This window comes from Dinoponera quadriceps, unplaced genomic scaffold (assembly GCF_001313825.1).
Source record: "Dinoponera quadriceps isolate SergipeBrazil2010 unplaced genomic scaffold, ASM131382v1 scaffold3990, whole genome shotgun sequence".
Lineage (NCBI taxonomy): Eukaryota > Metazoa > Arthropoda > Insecta > Hymenoptera > Formicidae > Dinoponera > Dinoponera quadriceps.
The window spans coordinates 355,544-372,253 of NW_014557982.1; the positions used below are offsets into that span (position 1 = coordinate 355,544).

Genomic DNA, 16,710 nt, shown 5'->3' on the forward strand with positions numbered 1-16,710 from the left:
TTATATATATATATATATATATATATATATAACGGATTGTTACAATTAAAACGCTGAAAATATTGTAATAGTTACAATGATGGTCTGTAAAAATGTCTTAATCCTAAATCTCTCACGCGATACATGTATTACCACTTATCACACTCAAAGGACTCAATTTATACCGAATCTATCGTTTTTCGATTTCCCTTTCGCGTCTAATCGAAGATATCCTCACGGATTCTCGGAATCAGTTTGGGAGCCAGTTTGCAATTGAACGTGATACATACTTCAAGTATCGTTGTTTATAAATGGAGTACGATTTTCTGTATTTAATCTACAAAAGATCTTCTGTATTTAATTTACAAATCGTAGACAGGCTCGACTATTACACGCGGATTCAATAATACGTTCTCAACTTTAACAGTCTCGATCAATCGCGCAATTAAGCGGGTTCAGAGGTACTCCGATCACTGGCTCTTGGTTTTCGCCTTCTCCTCTTTCTTCTCCTCTTCCTTCTTCTCTTCCTTCTTCGTTTCCTTCTTATCCGTCTCCTTCTTCTCAGCGTCGCGATTGGTCAACTTATTGTTAATTAAATTGTGTAACGCCACTATGGACCTAACGAGAGCTGCTAGATATACAACTAACATTTGATCGTTCGTTTTTACATATAGCGAATCGACAAAGGTGCTTTGGGTCATATCCGGCAGCAAATTAAATATATCCTGAAGCTGATAAACGATTTGATGATTTATCGGTAACTTGCCGCTGCCAACCTGTCAAGAAATAAGTTCGTTTTAGCGATCCGCAATTAACGAAGAACTGAAGCAGCTACGGTGTAAAGCACAGTAAGAGACGTCTACCTGAAGCAGGTAATCTCTAATTTCCCGGATCTGCTCGTGAAGACCTTTCAAACCGAGCAGCTGGTTCGTGATTCTTTGACTTAATGTACCAACTGTGGTATCTTTGATATCTCTCAGTAAATGCTCTACTCCGACTTCTTCGGCTTCCTCGGCTCCAATTTCACTAGGAATATGCTCAAAAGTTTTGGAGGTTGGGGAGCCATCCTGTGTACGTAAAATTTTTATCGTACGAATTATGTATATATATGCCTTTGTGGTACACATTTTAAGTAATGTATATATGAACTCACATCATGTACTTCTTCAACTGCTTGATATGCCTCTGTAGGAAGACCAAGGTCCTTTGGTTTGGCATCAATGATGACCAGAACTGAATTGGGACAGTATCTTCTTATCAGTTCATTAATGGCAACATCATTTTGATGTAATTTGGGCCCGGTATGATACCAACCCACTACCTTCTCACGAGCTAAGGAGGCAACAAAGTATAACGATTAAAATTTTCACTCCATCTTGTAGAACTTGCGCACTAATTGTCCGCAAATGTTTACCATTAACTTTCTTGAACATTCCATACATGTTTTCGAGGTAATCATGGTCCAAGAACCACACACTCTTATCCTTGTCATCCTCGTCGAAAGGTACTGAAACATCAAGGTTTACCTTTTCAGCGCCACGAGCTTAACATTATTATAAACGTTGCAAACGTTTTTCGGAAAAAAAACATTCGGGTTTCTTTGTAAATGAGTCCTAACCTGCAAAGCTGTTTGACACATCCAAGATACCCTTAGCCCGCCAACAGCCCAAAAGGACACCAACCACTCTTTTTTGGTTTCCGATTTTTCCCATACGATTAAAATGGTCCACCACACTCAACAGCACCAGCGGGTGCACCACAACTTTCGTTGTCACGACTTCTTGACTCGGCATTTTTGGGTAAACTCAAATGGACTTGAACGACACACGACGATGAACCTCTGCGCGAAGCACCGCAACTAATCGCGGTTATTCGAAGATGATAAGAACGGCATGTGTATGTACCAAATTTAAAGGCCCTCTAGAGAGAGATGAGCCAATCTGAGCCGGTCTCACTAACTCCACTTAAGCTAATTGGTCGATTAAACTTGAAGCCAATATTTATAGTCAGATCTTATAATAAGACCGTCTTAAATATATCTTCAGATGTTGTGTAGCCAATGAAATGGACCGTAGAGCATCTGAAGATAAACTCAAGACGGTCTTAAATGTAAGATTTGACTATGAACACCGATCTAAGTATCGCCAACAACAATTCAAGAACTCATAAGTCGACGTAATGATTGATTAACAATTATCAGTTTTGAGTTTTGCAGTTGCAACTCTTAGGGAAAATTAACTAATCGTGGTAAAAAAATTTTAGTTTTTTGTCCTGATCGATCAATTAAAAGGTACTCAATCCTCAGTGTGACGTTTCCGAACGCAGCCTAGAATAATATGTCAGAGTGTAGTTACAAAATTTCTACCGTAAGTCGCTACTGTCGTTCCCTAGTAAATAGGTCTCTAGTAAATGTAACAAATATAGCTATTCCGATTTAGCAGAGTGAAATTGGCAATCATGACTAAGAATCAATGTTGTCGGCATTGTCGTTTCAATTTTGTTGGTTAGGAGTGATTAGGAGTTTTGTTGGTTAGGAGCATTCGCGAGTTTTAGTGCAATTTATTCGCAAGGGTTATTACATTGTTAACGAGTATCAAAGGTATATCTGATAATATTCTGTTATTCGGAAAATCTCATGTTTTCATTCTTACGAAACACAATATATCACAACAGAAATCTAATCATATCGGAATCCACTGTGTGCGTCGCTACTAGACCACTCTGTTCTTTGCTATTGACTGAGGCGGACAAGAAGAGCCCTCTATTTCGCGCTATTCGTCACGCTTCCAACACACAAACACACAAGTACGACTTTCTCAAGTGATGATAACCCGAATGTTGCCAACTTGACGGTAACTAAAAATGCGCGAAACTGAAGAAATAGGTACAAGGAAAATGCATGTTATTTATTGCATATTAGGTAACACGGAAAATATTCTGGAAATAGAAACGGATACCTTTTTGGTCATTCTGATGCGCTGAATACAAATATAAATATGACGATAAAAATGAGCGGAATTAAAATTAAAGATTAGTAGACTTGGTTTTTAAAAATACTGAAAGTAACGTCTATACACGCAACATACATACTTGACATTTTTTTAATTTTGCGAAAAGGAAGCAACGAATTGATTTACGGGCTCAATACAGCCAGTAGAATGAAAACGTTAACTTTTTATAATATCATGACATTTAATCGCGTGTCTTCGCTGCCAGAGATTAATAAATTAAGAATAGTTATCTATTTAAGATATTTAAGATATTTAAGACGCTTTGAGACGTCGTAAAGACATCTTTTAGACGATAAGACATCTAAAAGATGTCTTTGAGGCGTTTTGTGACATATGTGTTGTTTGGAGAGCCGCGGCCCGACATAACAATATTATAATAAATAAATCCTCTTCTTATCATGGACTTCCCAATTACAGAATAATTTTTCACACTTCGAGTTACAAAGAGCACGAGGGTGTTAATTATTTTTATTATCTTTGTGATAAGCTAACATCGCAGTTACATCTATCGGTCGCGTGAAAACGAGTTTTCCCAGTTACGCAGACTGACCGGCAAGTTTGCGCGATGAAACGATATACGTCACCTTTGACATATTCTGGGTCAAAGAAAGCGTTTCCTTTTTGTTGCAGGTAAAGAGAAGGAAAGGAAAAGAGGGAAGAGCGAGACAGGAAATTATGTCCAAGCCTATAGTGTTCGTGACGGGTAACGCGAAGAAGCTGGAGGAATTCATCGCCATATTGGGCAAGAACTTTCCTCATCAGATCACGAGCAGGAAGATTGACCTACCGGAATATCAGGGCGAAATAGAGAACATATGTCGGGACAAATGTCGAGCCGCAGTGAAAATCGTGAAGGGTCCGGTGATTATTGAGGACACATGTCTCTGCTTCAACGCGCTCAAGGGTCTTCCGGGGCCGTACATCAAATGGTTCCTCGAGAAATTGGGCCCCGAAGGTCTTCACAAAATGTTGGACGGATGGCAAGATAAATCGGCGGAGGCGGTATGCACGTTCGCCTATTGCTCCGGCGAGGCTGACGCTACGGTTCTCCTATTCCAAGGTCGGACCCAGGGCAACATCGTGAGTCCACGAGGTCCCAGGGACTTCGGCTGGGACCCGTGCTTCCAGCCGTTGGACATGGACAAGACCTACGCGGAGTTGCCGAAGGAGGAGAAGAACAAGATCTCTCATCGCAGCCAAGCGCTGGAGAAGCTGAAGAATTACTTTTTAAACGAGATTTAACTTATCGTATGTCGATACAATAAAAGTTATCGACTTTCCCTTCACTATTTTCTTCGATGTTTTTTCCTTGTTGTCTTCCTCGAATTTCTCCTTCGCTGAGAACGTATCACTCTGAAGGAAAAGAAGAAAACAAGGAAAAGCGCTACTTGATTTCCTTATACAATTGTGGCTGATCTTAAGATATTTTTTGAAAAGGTTCTTTAAAGATAAAAATCGATTAGGCAACAAAAACTACGACGTAACAAATGAATGAGGAATATTAGTTTTTATACGAAACGTTTCGATTATTTAGCAGTGCAAAATATTCAGTTTCTTTTCTTCGTGAAACTCTATCCGGAATGTATTATGCAGACAGTTATTGGAACCGCAAACAGTCGCTCCCGTTTGACCGAGCACTTCGCTCACCTCACCCGTACGTGCCTCCATGAAAAGTTACTTAAAACTTTGCATTGCCATTTCGCTGGACCATAATTATCCACTCGCGTTCACATTGAAATTTTTAGGCAAAATACCGGGACATTTAATAATAACCAAACCTGAAATAACTCTAATCAGGATTATTGACTTTGCGCATGTGTGTGTACGCGCGCGTAAATGTATTATCAATTTTTAATCGAGCACGACGAGCGTGTGTCGTTGTTTTGTCTTCATGTTATAACTTGTTCTCTGACCTATAATGTTAACGCTCGATACCCGTTCAATTTATCAAAGGTGATTCTCGCGGTCGAAAATAACGCACGTATTTCAGTTTGCAACACTCGCCTCAGCGATGTATCATTACAGTCGGGTAGCCTCGGTTGCGCGCGAAACTAACATCCGGTACTATTAGCCAGAACTGCGATCTTGATGTCAACGCGACACGTCGCGCGCTTCGTGATCTGATAACGTTAATTCCGATCGGTCACGCGAGAAGACCCGCCACGATTCTGCGTCCCGCGCGGAATCTTACGTGTGTGATGCAACAAATCGGCAAGTGTGACCATCTACATTGTAATCGCCCGGTGGACGATATTGTTAATCGCGCGAATACCGATACCTCTCCGTGCGCGAGCACTGGGTAATTAAAACAGTAAATCATGCATCACAATAATAGCATCCGCGCCGGAATCATCGCGCCGCTTTCGATTGCTTTTATTCACTAATGGCGCGATTATACGCGCGCGTTGTGTAAACGGTAGCACGGCGGGTAAGAATGAGCTTGAGGGAGAAAGGTGGATCGAGGAGGATTAATGTAACGAGGCGTGACGCCGCGTCGCCTGCTAACTTTGATCAAAGGATCCTCGAAATTTGATTTAATCTTTTCTTCATCAAAGAACTCGCCAAATTTTATCTCATTTTATTCATTTGTAAAGCACACGGAGAAGAAAATTGTTCGCTGCCGTAGCAAATTTTACGCTGTCGCTACGAAACTTATCGGTTATTAGCAATCGTGATAAGTAAAACGATTTGTTAGTAATAACTTGCTAATCGCCGGATTATTTTGCTGAATCTGCAAATTATTTTACCGCAAGGACAAATTGATAAATGTTAGGTAAATACCTAAGGTGTCCTAAGGGCAAATTCACTCAGCAGAATTTTAGTTTCGCTACAACGGTAAAGTTACTTTTCTCCGTGCGCACACCCACTCAGCCAAATTAGCGTTCGGCTCTTATCGACCGATCATTGAGTTGATGCAAAAAAATTCGTTCCGTTCTTTTCTTCGTTCGGAAATCCTGGAATACTTACGGGCGCAGGATCACGGAACTACCGGAAAGATGACAGGTTGTCGGACAAAACGGCGCACATTTAATTGATTGAACGTATTTTTAAATAAATAAATGTTATATATGTATACATTCTGATTAAAAAGTGCGCATTCCAATTAAAGAAACGAACTTTTTCATCAACCGAACATGATTATTTCTCGTTTCTCCTTCGCCGTGTCATTTTACGCCGGATCTGAGGACACGATCTCTTTGCCTTTCTCCGCAACGATGACTGGCTAGAGCGCATCGTGAAACGACAGATAAATTTCAGCGCAAAATCGTCGCGATTGCGCGAAATCATCGGTAAACACGCGCGATCGTTTTTCGGTTTTCGGTTTTCCTCGCATTATCAAGCCTCGCCGATGATTATTCAATTTATTTGATCGCTCGCACGAGAAGAAAAGTTGTTGACCCTCGCGCTCGCACTCGTTCGTGCGATTATCGCGGAGGACAGAAATAATTTGCTGACACGGAAAATTTTATGTTGTTGCAACAAAGTCTGTCAATTATTATATGGACACCGAAAACAAGGTTGTTAAGTTGCATAAAAATACCAATCGTTCTTCGCTGGATTATTTTGCTGAATCTACGAATTATTTTACCGGGAAAACAATTGGTAACTGTAGGAAAACACTATTTTGTTCTGACAGCAAATTAACGTGTCCTAAAGACAAAATCGCTAGGCAATATATCTTCTATTCTGGCGAGAAAACTGTTTCTGCTTTAATTACGAATAATTCGTTGATTCGGTTGTGTCAACTAAATTTTACCGCTGCCACGACGAATATGCAGGAGCAACGACGCGGTTCCGATGCAACGGCAAAATGATTTCTCCCCGTGCGTGTTCGCGCACACGTCCGTATTATTTAGACGTGAAGAAAGCAGCCGGCTGCAACAAAGAATGTCGAGTTGCAGGACGATGTGTTTGTACTCCGATAACCGGTGATAAACGAAAAATTCACCGGATCGCGATTATCCACCGCGACGCGAAATCCAACGCCTTTCCGCGAATCTTCTCGCTCTTCTCGCCCGGCGACCAAACAGCGACAGTTTCAACGCCTGTTTTACGCATCTATGTGACGTTGCTATTACGTTTCTTTCCTAATAATAACTCAACGTCTAAGATTAATAAACGCTCGCTTATGTATTCGCATCGTCGTTGATAAACATCGTTTTCTCCGTCCCTTTTCTCCCATTCTGTCTCTCCCTCTCATTCTCTCTTTCTTTTCTCTCTCGCAATCTCTTCTTCGCTTTCATCCGGGCTATTCACGCCTCATCAGTATCCTCGCGAAGTCGAGTGACGTTCTCTTTGCAAAACGCCTCTCATCCGGCGGTACAGGCCCGTGTGATTATCTCATGATCGCCGATGCGACGCTCTCCAGATCGCAGTCGCATCTGAGGAACGCTCGACACTCGAGCTCTTCCGGTACATATGAATCACGGAGAGCGGCTATGCATGGTGTATGTGCGTGCCGAACGCAGATAAGATTTGGAAAATAGACGGACGCGTGTCTCGCCTGAGGAGACAAATCACGAAGGATCGTTGAAAAGACGCGAAATTTTTCCACGAAACAGCGCGGAGGAACGGTGCGGTGAAGCGCCCGCGCGTGATTGTCCTCCGCAGTACCAGCGACGCGCTCCGTCGGATACGGACAATTATTTTCAATAAAATGCGCGCGTGCGTTGGTAAACGTTAAAAAGCGCGACAGCGTCGCGTCGACACCCGATGCCCGAAAGGGGTTATCTCTTTTGATTATACCGAGTAGTCTTACTTTCTCTCTCCCTCTCGCCCTCTCTCGCTCTCTCTCTCTCTCTCTTTCGCTCTTCCTCTGGTGTGTAACATACTTGCTTTTCGGGGTTATCGGGCTCTTGTCTACATTTTTGCCTTTTGACGACAATTACGAGAGCTTCATCCTATAAAAGCCGCAGTGGCTTGCGAACGCCACCAGTCTTGCTTCAGGGGTCACGCTATGATGAATGCCCTTAACGGTAAGTCACTCGGACCCGGTCTTCCCGATGACGGAAAGTGCCCGTTCGCGATTCTTCTTGATCCTCGATCTTAAAATTCTTGCGAAACGTGCCGAACGGTGTAATAATTTGCTCTCTCTCTCTCTCTCTCTCTCGGTTTTTTCCGCAGGAAAGAAAGAGGATCGCGGAGAGTACTCTTACGAACGTTGACAGCCGACTGTCAAAATGAGTTTCCTCGCAAGTTTCTCAGCTTTATTTATTTTACTCTTTACATTTTTAATTTTTTTACATATGTATTACGTATTTTTACCTAACGCATTATATAAATTATGTTTTCAGTGTTGCTCCTGTGCCTAACGGCCGTGTATGCGGTGCCGGGTGAGTTGTGTCTCGTTTAAATTTTATGAAACATCGGGAGGGATTTTGCGATTTTGTTATTCGATTTTTCACTCGAATCTTTCTCTTAGAAGCTACGTCATTTATAAGCATCGGGAGATTTTATTTTATCACTTTATGTTATACGCGACGCGTTTCTCTCTCTTCCGGAAAATCAATGCGTATGTCAAGGCCGGAAATATTAAGATCGTTTTTCTGAAGGGGCCTTTAATCAATTCTGCTCATCAATCTACTGCGCCGCGGATCGGACATCCGTTGCGTGATTGCATGTAATGCGGTAATGTGACAGAATATAAAGTTCTTGAAATCAATCGAATGTATAAATTCAGCTGACATCCCGCGCGATTCGTAATACTTTTACGGAGAACCACTTTTTACCGGCACGGTAAATTCATCAGTTATTACGTGGACGGCAAAAAGATTTGTTAAGAATATTAATTGCTATTTGCTGGATATACGGACAACAAAATAAATTGATTATACTAAAATTTTAATTATGTTATGATAAGCTTTATCACTGTCGTAACGACGTTTGGCCTCAACAGCAAGATAATTTTTTCCATGTAATAAATTTTTTAGTCGCTACTATAATAACTGACAAATGTTGCTGTGCCAACGAAATATTTGTCTCCGTGTGGCAATCGACGGAATGCCGTTTGCCGTGATTGATAAATAATTAACATATCGAGGAGCATAAACGTAAATATTACTCCGCGGGGTTCAGATCAGTCTGTCGGTCGTCACACGCGAAAATCTTCCGTTCCAGTGCACTACCCCGTTGAAAAAACGGTGATTTACAACTACTATGCCTACGTGAAAGCCGGGCTTATCGAGCCGGCACAATACAACTCGCAATTCGCTCTCAGCGGACAGCTTCACGTAAAGAAGGACGTCAGCGACCCGACTTTGAATCATGCCTACTACGTCAAATTTCAAGACGTGAAATACGGCATGCACAATGGGGTCGTGCGTCATCAACCGGTCGAGATGGTTCGCGAGCTCGGGGAAGCCGCGCAACAGATCCAAGAGCCGTTCTTGATCGTCTACGACGAGACCGGCAAGGTAAAGACACGATGAACCAGATCACGAGAACTAAGAATCGCTTGCGCGAGGAATATTTGTCATTTGATCGTCGATTCAATTCAGTTCGTGGGCATCAAAGTGTCGGAAACCGAGAGCGGTTGGTCGCGGAACATCAAGCAGGGTATCGCCTCGATGATGCAGCTAGACCTGTCCCACCTGCCGACCCCGATAAAGTCGTCGCACGCTTTCGTCAAGACTGAGGTAGGTAACGACTGATGGGAACATCCAACGAAACATTTCTAATGTTCTCTTTGGTTGTTACCACTAGAACACCATCCATGGCACCTGCCACGTCGCCTACAACGTTCAGCCGAAAGTCCCGGAGCGGTCGGAGACCAGCAACGTCTTCGTCGTCACGAAGCTGCACGATGTCAAGAACTGTAGCCACTTCGTCCAGCGCGTCTTCGATCTCACCGATTGCGAGAAATGTCACGTGGAGTCGGTGGTAAATTTCGATCGCGCCATCTCGAGATTAGGCTTCTCGTGTTTCACGTTTTATATCTTTCCGCGCTCGAATCGTATCTCTCGATCAACAGTACTTTGCTTATCGATAGGACGACATGACCACCTCCGCCAAAAGAGTCTTCGAGATCGAATCACATGAGAATGGAATTTTCATCAGGAACATGGTCGCCCACTCGGTCATCAGTTACTTCCCCTACAACGCTCGATCTGAAGCTCACTATCTCATGACCAAGTATGACCTCGATGATGATCGTATACTCCATAAGATTTCACAGATGCTTGCACAGATTTCATACCGTGATGCTATCCTGTTCACTTCTTTACTTTAGCACTACCTTGAGCTTGGACAACGTAGTGCCGTCGACCGAGATCCATTTGCCAGTCGTGAACTTCCAGAACGTGCCTCTGGTGCGCGACATCACCTTCAACAAGCCCGTGGGAAATTACGCTATCCATGCCGCGGAGGATCTCACTCACGGCCGGCACATCGTCAAATTGGACGTGCTCATCCCGAAACTCAAGAAGATATTGGCCGAAGCTGCCGATTACCTCGACGAGAACCACTTGGAGGCCAAAGAGCCCGACTGGAAGCATGGGCAAACTATCAACCGACTGCAGCACACCATGAGCTACATGGATCTGGGTTCGTTGGAGCAGGTCTTCAACGCCATTCAAGACCCGAAGACACCTAAGGAAATCACGATGAAGTGAGTGCGATCGTTCCGTAAACCGACAAAGTCGACTATTAACGTTGGCCAAGTTGAATTAACGATTCGTTATGATTTCAAAGGAACATCTTCTTGCAAATGATCCCGACTGTGGGCACCACCGCCGCCTGCCACTTCACGCGAAACGTCGTCCGCAAGCACAAGGTGACCGATAATACCGCCATGGCGATGCTGACGAAACTGCCGATGCACGTTAAGGTGCCGTCCGAGAGACTGCTCTTGGAGATGGAAGACCTGCTGAAATTGGGCAACGTCGTGTCGCCGCAAGTCCACAAGGCCAGCATCCTCTGCTTCTCCACCTTGATTTATAAAACGTTCGTGCACCAATCCAACGAAACTGTCAACCCTCTGCTCAACAGATATCTTCATCGTTTCTTCGACCATGTCAAGAGTAAGTCGAATGGAACTCCAAATGGATTATGAAGTTCCGGGATTCGCTTAGGATTTACCTTCCTAAAGCGAATCTTACCGATTCAGTCAGTTTGTCCTGGGTCGGCTTAACCGTTTCCCGATTTTCGGGATGTTCCAGACGACCAGTCGTACGATATGAAGATAGTCTATCTAATGGCGATCAAGAACGTCCAAGTGGGCAACATCGAGAAGCTCTTGGAGCCAATCATCAAGGGCGAGATTATGGTGTCCGAACACCCGCATCACATTCGTGTACAGGCCATCTGGGCCATCAAGAAGGCCGTCGCCAACAAGGTCGAGTACACCCACATTCTGCTGTGGCCTATCCTTGCTGATACCACCCAAGCGCTCTCCATCAGGATCACGGCCTATGACGTTTTGATGAGCCAGCTGCCGAACACGCAACGACTGATGAACATCTACTGGCTCATGGTCTACGAACAGAACAATCATCTGTACAACTACCACCTCACCACGCTGAAGGGTCTCGCCAATTCCGTGGACCCTTGTCTCAGGCCGATTCGCGAAATGGCCAGGAAGTTCATACGTTATACGAGAATCAGGCCGATTACCACCCAACTGTCGTCCAAGCATTTCTACGATTATGTCGACCCTGTATATGAACACGGCGTATCTTGGAATAACGCGTTGATCTTGGAAGAGTTGACTGGATTGCCGCACGCCGGATATGTCGAACTTTACACATCGATCGCTCGCAGACCCACCGACAAGATTGGCGTGAGTATTGAAAGTACACTTTTAACGTGAAACTTTCGGCACACGAAATATCAACGACACCCACAAAAGTGTGCAATGTATTTTTATCTTTATATTTATAATTTTATGTTTAATTAGAAATAGAAATATATCAAATTACGTGATATATAAGTACATAAAACGTTGTTAAATTGAATTGAAGTAGAAATATTCAATTTCTCTTTTTATATGGGTATATAATCAAATCTTTATGCAGAACACGGAAAGAATGGCGTAAGTAGGTAGCATTGCACTTTGACGGATTCCTTCTAGATTTACTGGAGCGTCTACGGCATGGACGAGATCATGAAGATCGTGAAGAAAGAGCTGATGGGCACGAAAATCGAGCATCTCTCCAACAAGAACGTACAGAATATCCTGAGCCGCGCCGCGCATGACATGCCGACTAAGAAAAACATCCACGTCGACATCTGCATCACCCAGCACGGTCGTGTGGTCTTCGCCGAGCACTACGACCACACTCAAATCAACAAGATGACCCAGGAACTGTATCGCGTCGTGACTCATTCTGTCGGCAACTTCCAAGACATCACGTATCACTACTTCTACGAGATGCAAGTACCCACCGATATGGGTCTGCAGGCGGTCCTCAGCACCAAGATACCGCTCCTGATGTCGTTGAGGTTGAACAACGTTCGCATCGACGGCCCGTCCGTGAACACGAAGATCGAGGTCGACACGCGCAAGTGGACACACGGCGAGTACGCCATGTCGGTCTACAACCCGATCGTCGACGTTTGGCACTCGATACGCAGAGCCACGACCGAGGACGTTGCGTTACCGGTGGAGATGTACCTCGGTTACAACCATGAGGCCAAGAGTGTCAAGATCAGCATGCCGAGATTACCGGCCACCAAGCTGTCCCACAGCGGAATGCGATTCCACGCCAAGAACCTAGTGACTATCACCGACGACGAGCAAGACGTGCTCAAGGAATGCTGCACCACCTGCCAGCATCACACGGTCGTCACCACCGGTGAAAAGAAGAACTACATCTCCGCCGTGGACTCCAAGGACTTCGGTCTCAGGTACAGCACATCGATCTTCGACTGCGACAGCAAGGTCACGCCGGTCACCGACACCGAAGAATGGTGGCGCGCGCTTTCTCCGGAGAACAAGAACACCTGGTAAGTCGCCAGTACCGAGCTGTGACATTCCGCTTGTATCGATAATGATCGATTTGGTCTTTCTCTTTGACTCTAATAGGTTGACTCCGTAAAGTCTTCTCCTATGGAATACACATCCTATTTGTCGACATATTTCTATTTAAAAAACCGTTTTGCTAAAACCAACGTCAGTTATGGGAAGAACTTTAGAATCAATCTGATTTGTCGTAAATTGAAATACAATCCGGATATAACGAATTGTTCGTTCAATTTTGAACGATTGGGGTGGGCCATCGTAAAGGTAAAAGCTCTAATGGACCCGGAAGAAATTCGTCCAGCCTACTCGTATCATATTTCATATTCTGCGTGTTCAAATAAATAATTGATCGTGCGTGTGTAATTATCACATTTTAATTTGCTCGACAGGGGCTCGAAAATATGGCAATATTTCATGGGCCTCAACCAGAAACTGGTCTACGACTACATCTCGCCGGAAATGGGAAGCTGCGGACGTATGATAAAGATGGAGCCCAGCATCATCTATCCTACATCGCATGTGAGTACTCGAAGGCTCCCGAAGATCGGAGAGAAAGAATCTCCATTTCCTTAACTCCCCTATGATCCTTCCTCTGTAGGTCGACCTGAACGTACGAGTCAACATGGAAGACCTCGATCGCGTTCACGAGAAGATGCACGTTCTTAACGGGAACAAGATCAACATTCGCGGCACCCTCGATGCTAAAGCGGCTTCCACGAACGAGTCCGTACGCTCATGGGACGTGAACGTGAATGTCGACCTGTCTCAAGGACACATGTCCAACAATGTCAAGGTTCAATTGACGCGAATAACGCCGGGGGAGAAGAAGCTCAAGGTGCGCCTGATCATTTCGGCTTAATTACGATAATTTTACGATCGACCGAATCGATCAACGGTAGGGTATCACGAACACGATCTCTACTTTCTAGATCTGCTTAGACGCCCAGAAGAATTATTCGGAGACGGAAGTCTACCACCCGAAAAACACGAACAGCAAGGTGGAGACCAACTCGAAAATGACCATCACCGCAGGTTACACGGATGAAGACAAATGCGTCCGCGACGAGATGCTGATCACCTTGGCGGTGAAAGGCGAGATGACGGAGGAACAGAAGAGCCAAATGGCGCGCGACACTGTGCACGGAGATTGCATCAAGGACATAGCGAACCCACACTTCGTAGAGAAGGAAAATCACATTCCCAAGACTCCCGACTGCATCCGTGAGACCGTGCTGTACACAACCATGAGGAAGTATACCGTCAACGTATCCTACAAGAAGGTAAAAACGAGGAAAAAGATGGCTGACGAATCTCGGTGTATATATACGTTCGTTATTACATGAATTTATTGCGTCAACGTTCACGTGTATATCGCGGAAATAACTCGGTGGCTTTCAGTTGCCTGTGTACCTGTACACGCATCTCGCCAGGATCGACGATTATATCCGCGCTATGTACTTGTCGCACGTGAAATACCTTACCGAACGCGTCGAAAGCGGCAACGCGAAGTTCATGATCGAGCTCCCCTCCGACCTGAAGCACATCAATGTAACCGTCATCACTCCGGTCAAGGGATACGAATACCTTGAAATTCCCACGCATCAACGCCTCTTCGAAGGCATGGTCATGGGAAAAACGACGCCGCATTCAGGATGGCACACCGTCATGGACAACACCCACTTCTCCACGGGCGTTTTGGACAAAATAACGCAGGGAAATTCCAGTAAGTCGTCCCCGGTGGCGCACCGGGTGTAAACGGTTTCCTCTTTAACACCCAATGGTTATTTCGAGAGTCATAAATTAAATCTTAGGTATTATTTCCCTTCTGTTCTTCGTCTCGAAGAACATTCTTCACACATTTCGTATATATTCTATATAATCGGAGATTCTTTTTTTATTGAAAGTGAGACTTTATGCGAGAGAAAAAGAGACCGTCTTATTGTTCTATAGAAAATCTCGCTTATATTCGATCGCCTGTGATCAGACATTTTTCTTCATAGAGAATCTCTGATTATCGAAAAGATGAGCGACGGTTCACGCGGCTTAACCGAGCTTGTGCTTCTCTTCTGCCCGCAGAGATCTGTACCGTCTACCCGCAGGTCTTGATCACCTTGGACAGCGGAGTGATTCCATTCACAGTGCCCGAGCAATGGACCCTCGTGTCCGGCGATCACGTCGACCAGACGTACGCTATCTTCGCGAAGGCCGTGCAAGGTAACATGATCGCCGTGAAGATCTACATCGCCGGCCACGAGATGGAGATCACGCCGACCGGTCCTAATCACATTGTTACCGTCGACGGAAACGTGATCGACCAGCACGAGAAGGGGGTGATGGTGCCCGAGGACGAGCCGAAATCTTACGCGTTCAAGTAAGTGTCTCGCGAATGGTCCATCGATCTACCGGTCGGCCAGTTCGAACGGTTTTATCTATAGTTTAAAAGAAAGAACCGCCTCTTCAATTTTTGCTCGGAAAGAAACCGAAAAAATCCGTGGAGAGTTCGAAAAATCCGTCCCCCCCCCCCCAATTTTTCCAAACATTTGCGGAAAGAAACCGAAAGGAACAGCCGGAAAATTGGAAAAGAAAGCGGATTTTTCCGATCTTTTAAAAACACTATGGTTTCGTCCTAACAAGGCGTATTTCTTCATAGGGTCACCATGCACAACGAGCACCTCGTAGTCCAGTCGCAATGCGTGCCAGTGATGGTACTGTGGACCCCCAACAGCGTAAGCGTGATGGTGGAGACCGTGTTGCAGGGTCGCGTGACCGGCGTGTGCGGACACATGGACGACACACACAAAGAGAGGATGCCCAAGATCTACACCGCACATCTTTAAATTCTAACGTTATTTGAATCCACACGGGGGCCTTCGTTCCTCCCGTTTAGAGCCAAGTCCAACGAATGCCACTACTTTTCTAGACTTGCCGACGTAACTCTCACCTTTGTCAGATGATTCGAAACGCAGCCAAATGGCGATGTCGAAGAAGCAGAAAGAGAAACTTACGCACAATAAACCTTTATTTTTCAAGTTACGCACGTGCATTTGCTTTTCGCGCACCTCTTCGACCCGCAAGACGTTTCGGGATATCCTCGATAACGGCCGCTTGCTCGGTTATTATTTTTTTCATGCATAAATAACGAAAGTCGTAACGAAATATCGTCGTTGCGAAACCTCGTCGATACGTCGCTGCATTACCGCGAATATCGACATTTGTCGACACACGTCGAGTCTTTTTTCGAGTCTTGACGGCCCGGGAATGCGCTCGCGAGGCCTTTCTTCGTTATAGAATAGCCTATTTTTGACAAAGTGATATTGTTTCGGCAGTACGTATTTTTTTTAGTCTACATCTTATAGTTCTTTTCGTCCTATTATTTGTATTGTTAATTGGGGACGTATCATAGAGTTGCCTGAAACTAGTACTGAGAGGAAGAGAGAGAGAGAGAGTCATTTTTCCGCAATCATTAATGTGACACAGCTCGCTGATACACGTATAAAACGCTATTTAATAGTTCCGCAAAAATTACATTGCGGGACTCGATGAGATAACGGGTTCATATGCAAAGTATTATGTCATTGTAACATCAAAACAATATTTATCTCGTCTTTTTAATATTTATCGAGACTGTGGAACTGTCAATGTATCAATCAAATTAAAGATATTGTTAATCAATATTTTTCATATCGGAGGAATATTTTCATATATTTAACGTCACACGTTAAAACAATTTGTCGGGGGATGTCAAAATACCATAAATAAATG

At 44.4% G+C, this 16,710-nt stretch overlaps 3 protein-coding genes across 5 annotated transcripts; 2 read left to right on the forward strand and 1 right to left on the reverse strand.

Moving 5' to 3' along the window:
- Positions 1-187: 187 nt before the first annotated feature.
- Positions 188-1,837, reverse strand: LOC106749574 (26S proteasome non-ATPase regulatory subunit 7). Its single transcript, XM_014629195.1, has 5 exons — positions 1,598-1,837; positions 1,394-1,486; positions 1,133-1,311; positions 843-1,046; positions 188-755 (listed from the first exon to the last, which is right to left on the reverse strand). Exons 1-5 carry the CDS (start codon positions 1,770-1,772, stop codon positions 450-452), a joined length of 957 nt encoding a protein of 318 aa, XP_014484681.1. The 5' UTR covers positions 1,773-1,837; the 3' UTR covers positions 188-449.
- Positions 1,838-2,452: 615 nt separating this feature from the next.
- LOC106749576 (inosine triphosphate pyrophosphatase) lies at positions 2,453-6,118 on the forward strand. 3 transcript variants are annotated; one of them, XM_014629197.1, is made up of 3 exons: positions 2,453-2,578; positions 2,653-2,784; positions 3,621-6,118. In XM_014629197.1, exon 3 carries the CDS (start codon positions 3,666-3,668, stop codon positions 4,230-4,232), a length of 567 nt encoding a protein of 188 aa, XP_014484683.1. In that variant the 5' UTR covers positions 2,453-2,578; positions 2,653-2,784; positions 3,621-3,665; the 3' UTR covers positions 4,233-6,118. The 3 variants fall into 3 exon arrangements, with proteins under 3 accessions (XP_014484683.1, XP_014484684.1, XP_014484682.1); XM_014629198.1 differs by having other exon boundaries at positions 2,695-2,784; XM_014629196.1 differs by lacking the exon at positions 2,653-2,784.
- Positions 6,119-7,897: 1,779 nt separating this feature from the next.
- On the forward strand, positions 7,898-15,981 carry LOC106749573. The gene is made up of 16 exons (XM_014629194.1): positions 7,898-7,966; positions 8,285-8,323; positions 9,108-9,403; positions 9,488-9,625; positions 9,693-9,869; positions 9,979-10,121; positions 10,219-10,596; positions 10,680-11,008; positions 11,147-11,766; positions 12,058-12,932; positions 13,338-13,467; positions 13,547-13,783; positions 13,878-14,228; positions 14,347-14,671; positions 15,025-15,319; positions 15,599-15,981. Exons 1-16 carry the CDS (start codon positions 7,948-7,950, stop codon positions 15,783-15,785), a joined length of 4,539 nt encoding a protein of 1,512 aa, XP_014484680.1. The 5' UTR covers positions 7,898-7,947; the 3' UTR covers positions 15,786-15,981.
- Positions 15,982-16,710: the final 729 nt, after the last annotated feature.

What these genes read in the sequence shown, in the direction of transcription:
- LOC106749576 (XM_014629197.1), top strand. Translation starts at nt 3,666, where the DNA reads ATGTCCAAGCCTATAGTGTTCGTGACGGGTAACGCGAAGAAGCTGGAG.
- LOC106749574 (XM_014629195.1), bottom strand. Translation starts at nt 1,772, where the DNA reads ATGCCGAGTCAAGAAGTCGTGACAACGAAAGTTGTGGTGCACCCGCTG. An exon ending in TGTGTCAAACAGCTTTGCAG is followed by an intron (nt 1,487 to 1,597) that starts GTTAGGACTCAT and finishes TTGATGTTTCAG; the next exon opens with TACCTTTCGACGAGGATGAC. An exon ending in AATGTTCAAGAAAGTTAATG is followed by an intron (nt 1,312 to 1,393) that starts GTAAACATTTGC and finishes TTGCCTCCTTAG; the next exon opens with CTCGTGAGAAGGTAGTGGGT.
- LOC106749573 (XM_014629194.1), top strand. An exon ending in AATGTCACGTGGAGTCGGTG is followed by an intron (nt 9,870 to 9,978) that starts GTAAATTTCGAT and finishes GCTTATCGATAG; the next exon opens with GACGACATGACCACCTCCGC. An exon ending in TCATCTATCCTACATCGCAT is followed by an intron (nt 13,468 to 13,546) that starts GTGAGTACTCGA and finishes CTTCCTCTGTAG; the next exon opens with GTCGACCTGAACGTACGAGT.